At 43.5% G+C, this 13,332-nt stretch overlaps 1 protein-coding gene across 2 annotated transcripts in view; it reads left to right on the top strand.

Moving 5' to 3' along the window:
- The first annotated feature begins 7,406 nt into the window (after positions 1 to 7,406).
- Positions 7,407 to 13,332, top strand: part of PLCL2 (phospholipase C like 2) — a 100,374-nt gene continuing 94,448 nt past the window's right edge. Inside the window, exons 1-2 of one of the 2 annotated variants that reach the window (XR_005626882.1) lie at positions 7,407 to 7,648; positions 8,298 to 8,841. Coding sequence is in view for 1 of the 2 variants with exons in the window: in XM_039703244.1 (XP_039559178.1) it covers positions 8,527 to 8,841 (315 nt within the window). In the remaining variant the exon portion in view is untranslated. The remainder of the gene's footprint in view (positions 7,649 to 8,297; positions 8,842 to 13,332) is intronic. The other variant, XM_039703244.1, reaches the window with a different exon arrangement.

Here is a 13,332-nt window from a genome sequence, read left to right as displayed (position 1 = left end):
ATTAATGTCTTGTTTCTTGCTTAGGAAGAACTTAGGGACTTAAAAGGAAAAAAGAAAAAATTTTAAATAGAGCAAAAACGCAGCATCTCTTTCCACAGAAAGTGACTTTATTAAGTACTGAAATGAGCAATGTCAAATAGCCAAGCATGCATTTAGACCTCAGCTGCTTCTGCTGGACAAAACACATATGGAACATATCGGTGTTGGCAATGTAATCTGCAAGAGAAAATCCCTTCTTCAGCTTGTGTCTGTTGCTTCCTTGTTGCATCCGAATGCGAGGAGCTCTTGCATTCATAATCATTCCATGTGATCAGTCTAGTTTCCTTCTTCCCCTGTACAGTCATAACCCTTGGCAGCTAAGTTAAGTTATTTGAATTTTATTTTAATATTATATTTTAAGACTTTCTCTGCAATAAAATATTTTTCTTCCATCTTATCAATCTTATTTAATTTCCTTCTGTCTTCTTCTGTCTTCAGATTTGTTTTTCAATTCTAATGAGTAACAGTTCTTATTCTCTTTCTGCCACCATGGTTCCATGGCTTTATCTCCCTCTCTAATTTTGATTTGCTCTTTCGCTCAGTGTTCACTCTTTTCTTTTTTCCTGTGTCTATATCATTGCTATGAAATATGATAACAGCAATCCTGAAACTTATTATAAGTAAAGGTTAATGCTTTTACCATTATGTCCTATTGTCCTTCTCTGCTGTCCCTTTTCATAAATTTTCTTCATTCCTGCTCTTCCCCTACTATTTTCCTAACTTTTCTGGAATTTCTCCTGTCCTTGAGCAGTGACTTAGGAATGCTCAGAAGCTAGAACTTCATTGCACCTTCTTATGTTAGATGGAGGGGGAAAAAGCAATTTGTACAATGAATTCAAGAAAAATATATAGATCCCTACAGAAAGTGGAAGTCAGATGAGAAAAGGAAGGATGGAAGGGCTTTTTCTGTACAAAAAGGAATTAGAGGAGTGCCAGCTGCAACAACTTTGTTTTTGCAGCCTCCTGATACATGAAGTCAAAATGTGAGACAACTAGAAAATCTTCAAATACTGCTTCGTTTTACTGTTATCCCAACAGAGATTCTCACTCCTGGTGACTCTTCTTCCAGGAGTAGGTTGCCATAGCAAAGAACAGAACAGAAGCTGGGAATTTCCTTCTGGTTTTTGGCAGAAATAAAAGTGGTACTTTCCCTTTACTTCAGCTGCTGTTTACTCAGAAAGTGAGTATATTAACTGCATGAAGGCTGTACATTAACAATTAACATTGTGCATAAATATGTTTTTCTGAAAATTCAGAGAGTATAGGAAAAGTTACATTAGTGGTCAGGACCCTGAATTTCATGTCTGGTTTATGCAAAATATAAATGTTTCAAAGAAATTAGGAAGTCTATTACCTCTACTGACTCTTGTCGGTTTGTGAGAGTTGTACAATAGATATTTTGTTAAGGTCTTCTGACCTGAAGTTTCAACCATAAGCCTATTTCTAGTAAAAGAGGTTTGAATATGCATGTGAAACCATCTATAAATACTGCAGTTTTTTAGCATTTTTAGAACTAAAAATAAAGAAAACAAATATGACTGTTGACTTATGCTTCAGAAGTTGGAATACTGGATAAAAAATTAAATGGTGGAATTGACTTCTGTTAAGAACTGTGCTGGTTAGTGCAACATACCCAAATCTACCATCTCTAAGGGACAGTAACTGATGTTAATTGCTAATGTGAGCAATACAAAAATTAGTGAGATTAAGGAACTCCATTACAAGCTTTAAGACAGGATACAATCTCACTGGCTGTTGTCTTGCAGTCCACCAGCATCCATGTCAAACAGCATGAAAAACTATGTTCCCCATGTGCTACCAGACATTTTTAAACCTGCTTCAAATAATTTGTGTTGTGTGATTTTTCTCACATGACTGAAAAGAAATGCATTTATGTCTTGGAGTATAACAAGTTTAATCAACTCCTCTCTCAACCCCTGTTGTGGGCATATACTAAGAATAAATATGATTTCTTGTAATTCAGAAAAGTTGCTAGGCTAAAGTAAATAATGTGGATTTTGACTGCCATTCAATAAAAGCACTTAATTCCTCTTTTATACATATATATTCCTCTTTCTGTGGTATTGTGTTGCAATATTTCTAACAAGACAAGCTGACACCAGCACACAGCCAATTGGTTATCAGCAAAAGTGTGTATGTGTTAACTCTCCCATTAAACCCACAAAGGTGAAGACACAACACACTGCAACTCCTACTTAGCACATGCAGACCCAGTGTCTGCCCTCATGGACATGATAAAATGAAGACAAATATAGGAGGAACTCAGGCTGTCAAAAAAATCCTACTGATTTTATTTGCCTACTCACCAATGATGGAAAAGATGCAGTTTTTCTCAAAGGAGTGAAAGTGTTTCATATTCTGCTGTGATGAGAATTCACAAAGCATATAATGCTGAAATTACAAATTAAAAGTTTCATGTCTTTTTCTTTGTGCAAATTTAATGAAAGCTTTTGATCACTATTAACATTTTTGTTCGTTTAAAAAAGTTTGGGTTTGAATAAGTTATAAAAGCTCATTGTGGGCTATTTTATTGGCACGCTCCTGTAAAAATAGAGTCAGATGCTTCAAATGACAAAAATAGATGACTTATGAAATGTCTTATGTCTCACAAGTCAAATGCTTCTGTATATACCCAGTACTTACTAACAAACGGGAGGAGGGAAAAAATGAAATCCAATCCTTTGCAGAGTCCTGGCTCTTGTCTGGTTTTTGTAACTGTAACTTGTTGTAACTGCCCCTCCTTCAGGGCAGAGTACAATGCCAGGAGATGGGAAATACTGTATGTATGTTCTTTTTAATGATGCATCAGAAACACTTCAAGAACAGGTTTGTTGTCCTGGTCTCTCTGATAAAATGCATGTGCCTCTGCTGAAATGGGCACTATAAAAGTCTTTTCCAGGGTGCCTGCCTTTCCTAGTAGAAGAAAATGCAAATTTTGCTCCACTGAAACTTTATCCAAAAATACCTCAAATAGTATTGCTACAAAATAAGTTTTCCAAATGGTGATATTAAAGACAAACAAAGATTTGATTTTCAGCCTTGTCAAGAATGGCAAACTAACAACATGATATTAGAATGAGATAAGCTGTAATTTCCTGTTAAGATAACTCCAGAATTCCCAAAAGAGTTACTCAGATTTAGTGTCTAGGTCAAGACTGTTTAAAAATACTTAATTTCTAGTTTGCAAACTGAGGCCTTAAGGGAGGCCTCTGATATCCAGAAAGTCCTTCCTGTCCGCTCTTTAACTTTCCCTTAAAGACTTCTCTTTTAATGGTCAGGAAGGGAATACTCTCTTTCAGTTTTTAAAAACCTTGACCTTTTTTAAAACATATATATACAAAGAGTCTCATTTTCATGGCAATGTGATTTAAAGCTATGCTGCAACCAACTAACCACTGCAGCATGATAGTCTTAAAAACAGTTTGGAGAAGAACTGTTGCATTATCTTGATTTAGAAAAGCACTCCTCCTGGATTCAAGAGCCTGTAGGGGAATAGTAGATTTACTGTTAAGCTCTTTTTAATTCTGAACCATCACATTGAGTAGGCTGATCGCCAAACTGAAAGGCATTATAGGTAGGATAGAGAACAAGCATTCCTTAAGCTGTATTTAATAGGCTAAAATGGTTGAGCTGCTTGATTAAAAAAATCCTCATACTTAGGGTTACAGAATCACAGCATATCCTAAGTTGGAAAGGGCTAACAAGGATCATCAAAGTCCAACTCCTATAGTCACTGTTAGTATAATGAACTTTCTAAAATTGAAAAAAAATTCATGTACACAATGCTAATAAATGCTCTGCAGTAGGCAAATTATCAATTTGTTTTTCTACCTCTTTTTGCCACCTTTAGTGCACATTGTACTGTCTGTAGATTTTATGTGCATATAACACACCTGCACTTTACAGATGTTGTATACAATAATGCATTATTTATAGATAATCTTTGCTTTGGATTAATTATGAATCAGATTCTGACTGTAATGGGACTGCTTAAACATGTATACTTAATTATAAACAAGTAAAACAAACAAGTATGTGCTAGACTGTGACCTGAACAATCAAGTCAAGCAATTTAAATGATCAGAATTGTAGAGATACTTACAATAATGAAAAAACATATTTCAAGCAGAGGCATCAGAAAAGCAACATTTAGACAAGATAATTGCTAATTAAAGTTTTTCATGTTTGGAATAAAAAGTATTTAGTGTATTAGCAATAATCTGGTATTTGGCTCCTTTAAACACTAGTCATTTAGTCACTGTTTAGGGGTTTAAACATATCCTGTTTCTTGGCATGTTTCTACTGCCACACTATTTGAGTTAGAAAAGTTCAATGGGTAATGTTAGCTTAGCTGTAGAACTCTGATATTTAATAGGATTTTATGAAAATAGCTAATATGTGCACATGGCAGCAAGTTCTCAGAGTTAAATATTGTCATAGAAGGGTCTTTTGATTCCATTATAATCCTTATTTCATTTAACAATTAAACAAATAGAGCCTGCTGAGGCCACTATTGAATAATGAAAATGAAAAAGTTTCTTCACCCCTTGATCTTCAAAAAGTTCTGGCAAAGAAAGTATATAGTTCACATTAGTATCACATGAACTACTTTGGAAACCTGAGCTCACAGGGATAAACAAAGTCTCTATGAGTAGCTCAGTCTTGGTGATTTTCCCATTTCTGGGATTTGGTTTATCAGAAACGCCTCCTTTTGTATATGGAAATATTTTTCAACTTCAAGCATTCAAAATGCATCTGCATAAACTGGGTTAAAGAAGTCCTGTAAAACAGTATGGCATAATAAGAAACATCAGTGAATGTCATCAAAGAAATCTCATATTTGGGGAATTTGCTACCTCCATCTTGCTAGCACAACCTTTCTCATTTGGTGTCTGAGACAATGTTTTTATCAGTAATTAAATTTCAATATTTAGCATAAGCATAATACAGATAATATTGTATTGATTCGTGTGCATGTATCCTTAAGACCAGATCCAGAAGTTTTACTATTTCCTTTGTATTGAATCATCACCTTCACAGTCAAAAGTCTGGCAATGTCTGCAGATCATGATATCATTCATTACAGAACTGCCAAGGCTAAAGTTAATGATTTCTTTTTCAGTGTTGTTATCTTGTTTCTTTACAAGTTGGACTGATAAGCAGAGTTGAAAAGGGTTTTTTTAATCCTTTTTTCTCTGAGACAGGCCTGATCAAATTTTGCTAAAGGCCTTAAAAGTGGTATTCTACTATGTGCATCTTAAGCAGCAAGATGACAGAAAGCACACATCTTCCTCACCAGTTTACTGGCAATGCTCTGTGACAAATGATTCTAATAAGATTTTGTACCTGTTGCGTATAAATTTCATCCTTCAGAAGAAACAGTGACGCTCCTAATGACAAAGTGTCTCCCGTAGGGATGGTTTGTGATGTCCACATCTGTAGGTACAATACTGAATAATCTTTAATATTCAAGGCTGACTTGTCCTAGTTAAATGGCAAGGCAAGATGTTCAGGCAAGAGATGTTCGCATAAGGGCGAATGGTAAAATCACTGTATTACCAGCTAATGAAAACCACAAACTTTGGCTATTTCAGATCTTAAGTTTAATATTAATGTCTCTAGTGTTTACAGTCTAAATCCTGCAAATGTGCACGTTTTCATTTAACCTTAAGCTTTGTTAATAGTTTGATAAAATTGGGACCATATATGAGTCACGTAGCAGTGTCAGGTTCTGAACTTCCTTGACCCACTAGAAATGATACTGAATAAGTAATATTTTCCAAAGAACTTCATACTTTCCTCCAATCTGCATCACACCTTATGGTTTCTTTTCTGCTGCAGTGACAAGCACCATTGCAGACAGAATATTGAAGAAAACGCTCCCACCAGCACCAGTCTGTAAGTTGGTGGCTGTTTAATGACCATGGGGACACAGATGTCAATCTCTTCAGGAAGAGGAGATTGAAATGAGGGCTCTCATGTTCCAAGTGATCTAAACAGTAAAAGCAAACAGAAAACATCATCCCTGTGGCTCTATATTTTGGAGGAGTAAGCTCTCCCTTAGTGTTCTGAAGGAAAAGATGGAGGTGCCTGGAGACAGCTCAGGGCAATGGGCCACAAAGGTATGGTGGCATTGCTCTGCAGTAAAGCCCTGGGGCTGGGGAACAGGACTGAAAATGTACCCTTCAATCCAGTGTTTTCACCACCAGTATGCTGAAGGGGGATATTTTTGCTGCCTTATTCAAACTATTTAGGATAGGTATCTGATCTCTGTGCCAGCGGTTCCAGGCACAGTCAGTGATCTCCTGAGGGCAACTGAGGGAACCTAAATTAAAAGTGTAGTGCTTTCATTCGACTATAATCTGAGTCAAGCTCCGGCATTAAGCACTTCAGCCAAATGCTGAAGGTCAGATGTGGGCCGTCTTAAGTGTCTCTTTGCTCAGTGTGACTCTTTGCACTCTTATTTCTGCGATTTCTTATTTTGCTCATGTTCTCAATGTATTGTCCCCCGAACTGACTCAATTTCTGAATTTCAGGCCAAGTGCCTCAACTATGGCATTTCATTTCCCTTTATTCAACTTAATCGTGAAATATCAAGCTCTTGCAACATGCAGCTATGTTAAGAGGCAAAAATAAATATGTGGCTCCCTGAATTACTGCTCTTTCACTAAGTCCCTCCTGTTTGTCTCATAGCAAACCTAAACGACTGTGTATGGGGTATGTGAGGGCACGCCGGCCGAGCGCGCTGTGTTGTGGACATGCTTGAAGGAAACCATAAAGTTGCAGTTTCCGTTAAGCTTTTAATATTCCAGCTCTCCATCACACTCGCTCCTTTGATAATTAAAGGTTCTAATTGGGCTCTCATTGGGCTGTCAGCGCCCGGTAGAGCGCGGGAACAGCCGTTCCACCGCCGCCCCCTGCCCTTCCTGCGCCCGGGCGGCCGCAGCCCCTCACTCGTGTGGGCAGGGCGGGTGAAGGGCCCGGCGCCCCGACGAGAGGGGCGGGAGGAGCCACCGTGCGGGCCGGAGGGGAGCAGAGGATGCGGCCGGGCGCGGGGGGCCGGGGAGCGGGCTCTTTTGTGGCGGCGCGGAGCCGGGCCGAGAGGCGCGGGGCGGGAGCGTGCGGAGGAATGCTCCGGTGAGCGCGGGGCGCGGGAAGGGGAGGGCGCGGGTCCTGCCCTCGGGCGGAGCGCCCCCGAGCTGCCGGAGGGGGTGCTGGCGGCGGGGCCGCCCATCCGCGCGGGGCCGGCCCTGTGACTGGCGGCGGCGGCAGGGGGGGCGAGCCCGGATCGCTCGCTCAGCCTTCCCCGAAGAGTTTCCTCGCGGGGGCGGCCGGGGCTGCTTCTCCCCTCGGTGCTGCCGGCTTCTCCCCTCGGTTTCCCCCCACGGGACTGCTGCCGAGCATTGGGCCGGGGAAGGCGGCGGCGGCGGTAGCAGCAGCAGCAGCGGAGAGCGAGGGAAGCAGCCACATGAATCAGTTTCTCTCTGTATCCGGCTCCGGGCAGAGGCGGCGACCATAGCGGGGAGGAGGGGAAAAGGGGAAAGCGGCTCCTGCAGCGGCGGCAGCCGGGGCTCCGCTCGCCGCCGAGGTGGGTAGCGGGGCCGCAGCGTGCGGGCGGGGGGCGGCTGCAGGCGAGGGTGCCGCGGGGGCCGGGGCTGCCGCTGCCCCGGCCGGGCTGTCTCCGCTCTAGAGCGGCTGGATGTCGGCAGGCAGCGGGAAGGGAGAAAAGTTGCCGAGGGCGCCCGGGGGCTGCCCCGCGGGGCGGCGGCGGCGCCCCTGCCCGTGTTCCGCCGCTTCTCGCCGGTGCTCGTGGCCGGAGAGGGGCTGCGGCGGATCGTCCCCGCCGTGCGTGGGACGGGCGTCCCCCCGGGCCGGGGCCGGAGGCTTTGGGGCGTGTTGTTCTGCAAGTTCTCTTTTCGCTCCCGCTTCGTTGCTTCAGCGATTGTGGGTGTCGCTGTGTCTGGGTGAGAAAATACCGCCATCAACGCCTCTCGTTTTTCCCGGCTGAGCAGCCCCAGAATCGCAGTTCCTCCGGTCCCCTCCAGCCTCCCCCGGCCCGTGGCGGGCCGGTCCCCGTCCCCGCGGCGGGGCTGCGCTCTGTCCGCTCGGTGCCCCCGGCGGGGACCCGGGCAGCCCCTCTCCTGCCACGCGTGTCCGTGTGTGCGCGCCGCGGTGCGACGCTCCCCCGCCTCGTGTGAGGAGCGGTTGTCACGTTTCGTCTCCTTTTCCCTCCCCAGGTGCTGCGGGACTGGTGCTCGCCGAGCCGCCACCGACACGATTCGTCCGTCCCCGCTCCCCTCCTGGAGCTACGCGGCCTCGGCTGCCAAATGCGCGGGGGGGAGAGACTTAGGCTCAAAATCCCCCGATCGTAAATAGAGAGAAAGCGGAAGGAGAGCCACCGCCGAGCGGCCGCGGGAGGAGGGGAGGGGGGCAGCGGTGGTGCTTCTGCCGTAGCCAGGGAGGCTGATGGCGGAGTTTGGCAGCGGTGGCGGCACCGGCGGCGGGGGGCTGCCCTCCTCCCCCGGGCCGGTCCAAGGCAAGGTGGCGTTCAAGGCAGGAGATGGGGAAGGAGGAGGAGGAGGAGGCGGCGGCGGGAGATCCCGCTTTGACAGTGCGGGCAGCCGGGTCTCCAACGGGGACTGTGCCCAGCCGGGAGCCGGTGAGGAGCCGGGATCAGCTCCTCCTGCAAGCCCGGAGAGCAGCAGCAAAGAAAGAGGATTTTCCACCAGTCAACAACGAGAAGGCAAACCCGGCATCCCCCGGAGGAGCAGCATAATTAAGGTAAGAGCTCTTGCTCCTCCCCATCGGGGTCTTTTTCTCTGTGACAGAGGCAGGGAGATGCACTGGGTTCACAGAGCCTTGGCTCTAGATGAAAGGACAGGCAGCTTTTTTCTTTCTCTTTTTTTCCTCCCCCCTGTGGCGAGGGGACTTGATTTTTCCTTTGTCAGAAGTGGACAACAGTGAGAGGATGGCTTTGTATACATCCACGCTTGGGGGTAGCAGGGCGTCATGTTTTGAGGTTTATTAAAGTAGAAGGATCTAACTCCTGTTAGGGAAGGTGACAGAAACTAGCTGGCTTGTGACACGACAACATGGGCACCAGCCTGGCAGGGAAAGACATGAATTGCACAGTATGCTTGTTATTTGGGATGCACCTGTGCTGAGCAATTTAGTGGCTCCATTGGCTTGTGTGTGTGACAGGCACACAGCAGGTGATGAGAGATTCAGGATCTCATTGGGCTGGGGGTGGGAGAATGTATATAATAGGGAGCATTCTTCTTGTTAAAAATGACAGCTCGTTTAGCAGTAGGCTGAGTTGTACTTCACCTATAGAAACATCTTTATATGTAGCTCTGCACATTCTGAACGCTTATGTTTCAGCTTGAAAAGTAGGGGGAGCATCAGTGGTAGAATATAGCTTGGGCAAAAAGGAATGGGATTTAAAAAAAAATGCAGTTGTTTCTACAAATACGCTTGTTTTGGTTTCTTAAATCCATGGTTCCTGAGATATATGTTGGGTTAGCTTTCTCAATTCCAATGAAAATGTTGAAACAACACAGAGATATTGCTCCAATGGTATAACAGCTGTGAAATGAAGCACAACTTCAAGTAATAAGATCTGAGTTTAATCAAGATCAGCTAGATCTAAATTAAGCTAGATGTGTTGTCTTCTTAGATATTTATATGCTTCCAAAATCAGCTGTGGTAGGCTGACCTTGGCTGGATTCCAGATACCCACCAAAGCCACTCTATGACTCCCCTCCTCAGCTGGACAGGGAAGAGGAGATGGAATGAAAGGCTCATAGGTTATGATAAGAACAGGGAGAGATCTCTCAGAAATTACTGTCAAGGTCAAAATGTGACAGTAATTTGTTAATTACAGTTAATTTAGGGAGATTAATTTATTACTAATCAAATCAGTATAGGGTAATAAAAAATAAACCCAAATCTTAAAAGCACCTTCCCTTCATTCTCCCCCTCTCCTGTGCTGCAGGGGGATGTGGAATGGGGGTTGTGGTCAGTTCATCGCATGTTTCTGCTGTTCCTTCCTCCTCACGGGGAGGACTCCTCACACTTTTACCCTGCTCCAGCAGTGGGTCTCCTCCCATGGGAGGGACCATGAATATCTTACCCACAGAGTGTAGTTCTTCGTGAGCTGCTCCAGTGTGGCTCCCACACAGGGTCACAAATCCTGCCAGGAGCCCTCTCCAGCGTGGGTTTCCCACAGGGTTGCAGCCTTCTGCAGGCATCCACCTCCTCTGCCATGGACTCCTCCACAGCCTGTCTCACCATGGTCTTCTCTGGGGGCTGCAGGGAAATGTCAGCTGCAGTGCCTGGAGCACCTCCTCCCACCCCTTCACTGACCTTGGTGTGTGCAGTGTTGTTTCACTTGTCTATTGTCCCCCCCTTTCTGTGGCTGCAGTTGCTTCTGGTCAGTTTTTTTCCCTACCCTGTTAAGTCTGTTATCCCAGGGGCACTACCACAGTCACTGGTGGGGCTGGCTTGGCCATCTTGGAGCTGGCTAGCATTGGCTATGTTGATCATAGGTGAAACTATTGGCAGCTTCTTACGGAAGGCACCCTTGTAGCCCCCCTGCTACCAAAATCTTGTCATGCAAACCCAAGAGACATTCCACCCCTTATCGTTAAAATCCACATCCATCGTATGATCTTCCCAAATTTCAGTTGCATCAACAAAAAAGAATTCCCCACGCCAAAATCAAAAACAACACCATCACAACACCAAACAAAACACATGCAATTCACCACAGTTAGAACGTAAATTTCACACAATCAGTCTGTGTTTTACCCATTATCTCTGTTGTTCTGTTGCTTGGATAGAAAAATGTGTAGAATATCAAGAATATCAATACACAATAGTGTATTGAAAGTTGTGTTACCATCTCCTGGGCCTTGCTGTAAAACCAAGGGGAGAGCAAGGGCAGTGAGCAGTGGAACACATTTGACAGGCTGTACCCACCCTTCCTGTTTGAGCAGTGATGCTGGGTGTGTGTGTGTGTGAGTGCTAAAGAAATCATAACAATGGACAGGGGGCAGCTGAGCTTGGTAGTGGAATAATCTCATGTTTTCTGGATTTGTCAGTGATTATTTTTTCAGAGATCTGATACTTCTTAACAGTTTCTTCTTTCTTCTGTGGTAGCCCAGGAAAGACAGTAGTGTTTGCAGTGTGCACCATGCTGTTCTACTACTTTGCAGTGTATGATTTAATTATGCTGCAACCTTCTGCCTCTCTGGGGACCAAGCAAGGTCACAGTACCTAGGGATTTTTGATATATTAAGATCAAGAAGCATGAGATAAGGAAATAGGTTTTGAATTGCATTTCATGGATACCCGAGTCAAGGTTCTTAGTTTCTACAGCAATGGTAGCACTTCAGAATACAAAATTATTCACCTTTCTGCTATTATTGCTGCTGAATACCGTTTTGCAGATGTGAACAGTAATCTGTGCATCAGCCAAGAACTGATTACTAAAACTTTCTGTTGTTATTTGAATAATTATCTTGGGTGGAAAAATGTGACAACACTGCATTTAAAGTTATGTGGTCCATATTTATTTTAGATATGACTGTTTTAATACTTCTGGGAAAAATCACTTGTCTAAATATATTCTGAATATTGTTCTGCTTGCTTAGTTCAGCAGTTCAGGTGGTTTGAGTCCAGGTGTGTTGGTGCCTGGTTTTCACTATGAAACCTTCTGGAACATCTGGCATGGATAGTAAACCTGAAAATGTTTCTTTCATGCTCTTGCAGAGCAGAACTCTGTAAAGAGTGGAGTAAGTAAGATGTAATATGCTTTTGGAAAGTGTTCCTGGAGTTTTAATAGCTTATAATTGCTCTTAAGAAAGATACAAAGTAACCTTAAGGAACAGGTCTGTTCCATGCAGAGGTAAATTTCATACATTCACTCAAAACATGACTTAAAATGCACCTTTATGGAATATCTAATACTTAAATGTTGTGTCAGCCCATTACCGTGTAGGTGCTTGGGTCACAAACGGAAAATTGACATTTGAATAATAGTTCTAGTTCAGATTAAATTCTTTAGAACCACATGTTTGTGCATGAAAATCAAGAGCACAGATCCGTGTTTTATTTTGGTTTCAGTCTGTGCTTCCATTGGCTGTCTATTTTCATAACTCTGAGAAGAGCAGTTGCTGCCTTTTTCCCTTTCCTTTCTTGCAGTATCTGTTCCCTTTTTCCGGTAGCTCCATATTTTTTCCATCTTATCTATTTTGTGCATCTGCTAATTTTGACTTTTTCTTTCTCATTTGGTATAAGATGATGTACTCTTCAGGGCTGAGGTGTCACCTAGGATGATGACAGGTGCTGCAGCTGCTATTACTGGAAAAAGTAACACAGTCTTTATACATAGTAGTTTACTTGGCCTTTCACTCTCATTTATCAGCTGTGTTTAGGCTGAAAGGATTAAAGATTGTACTCTTCATTTGTAGCAATTTTTATGGAATCACCTATGTTATTGATTGCCTTTGTTGAACCAAATTTGAGGGTCAGGGACTACATACTTGTGTTTATAGAGAGTTTTTCACTTTCTATTTCTTATTGTCTGTATTTATGAGATTCTGATTTTTCAAAAGGCAATAGTGGTGATACATTGTGCATCCATGGGATTAAGAGTCTTGGATACCTGACTTGTGAACTAATTTATACGTCACTTGTTCGTATGCAGTGGGTTTTGGGGTGACTCTTTTGTTTTTCCATAATATTTTCCTTGGTGCAGCTAGCTGTGGTTTCCTATTATGTAATTTCCTACAACATTTCCTATAATATTCTGTGAAATTAATTTACATCTTGCAGTTCAAAGTGGGTTTAAGCATCCTGTGAACTTTTCTTAGCTGCTCTGACAGTTGGCAGTGAGCTTGCTTTATTTTTGTGTGAGGTTCCTCCACGCCTTTCTTAAAGAGACTTTGAGGTGGTAGGCGTTTGAGAATCTTTCAGGCAGCAAGTGACTTGTGGTGTATGGGTATGTTTCCTCAGGGCTGCCTGCTTCCAGGGGTGTCCAATAAATGCTTACAGAGCCTCATGGTTTCCCAAAGCTATAGACCTAGACAGAAAGAGATCCATGGGGATAAATATGTCTTTATTAGGAGACAGGTTGCAGTAATAAAATGAGAAGAGATATACTTAGGAGAGATTGCAGTTATTTAGGAAGGCAGCAGTGAGAAACATGTGAAGAAAGGTGGCTTTAGCATTCTGTGAGCAGGAGTGTTTTTTGTCAACGTGTGTGGAAAC

The sequence above is a fragment of the Passer montanus genome, unplaced genomic scaffold, assembly GCF_014805655.1.
Source record: "Passer montanus isolate IOZ18808 unplaced genomic scaffold, ASM1480565v1 scaffold10, whole genome shotgun sequence".
Taxonomy (NCBI): domain Eukaryota; kingdom Metazoa; phylum Chordata; class Aves; order Passeriformes; family Passeridae; genus Passer; species Passer montanus.
This window is presented reverse-complemented; position numbering and strand designations above follow the sequence as displayed.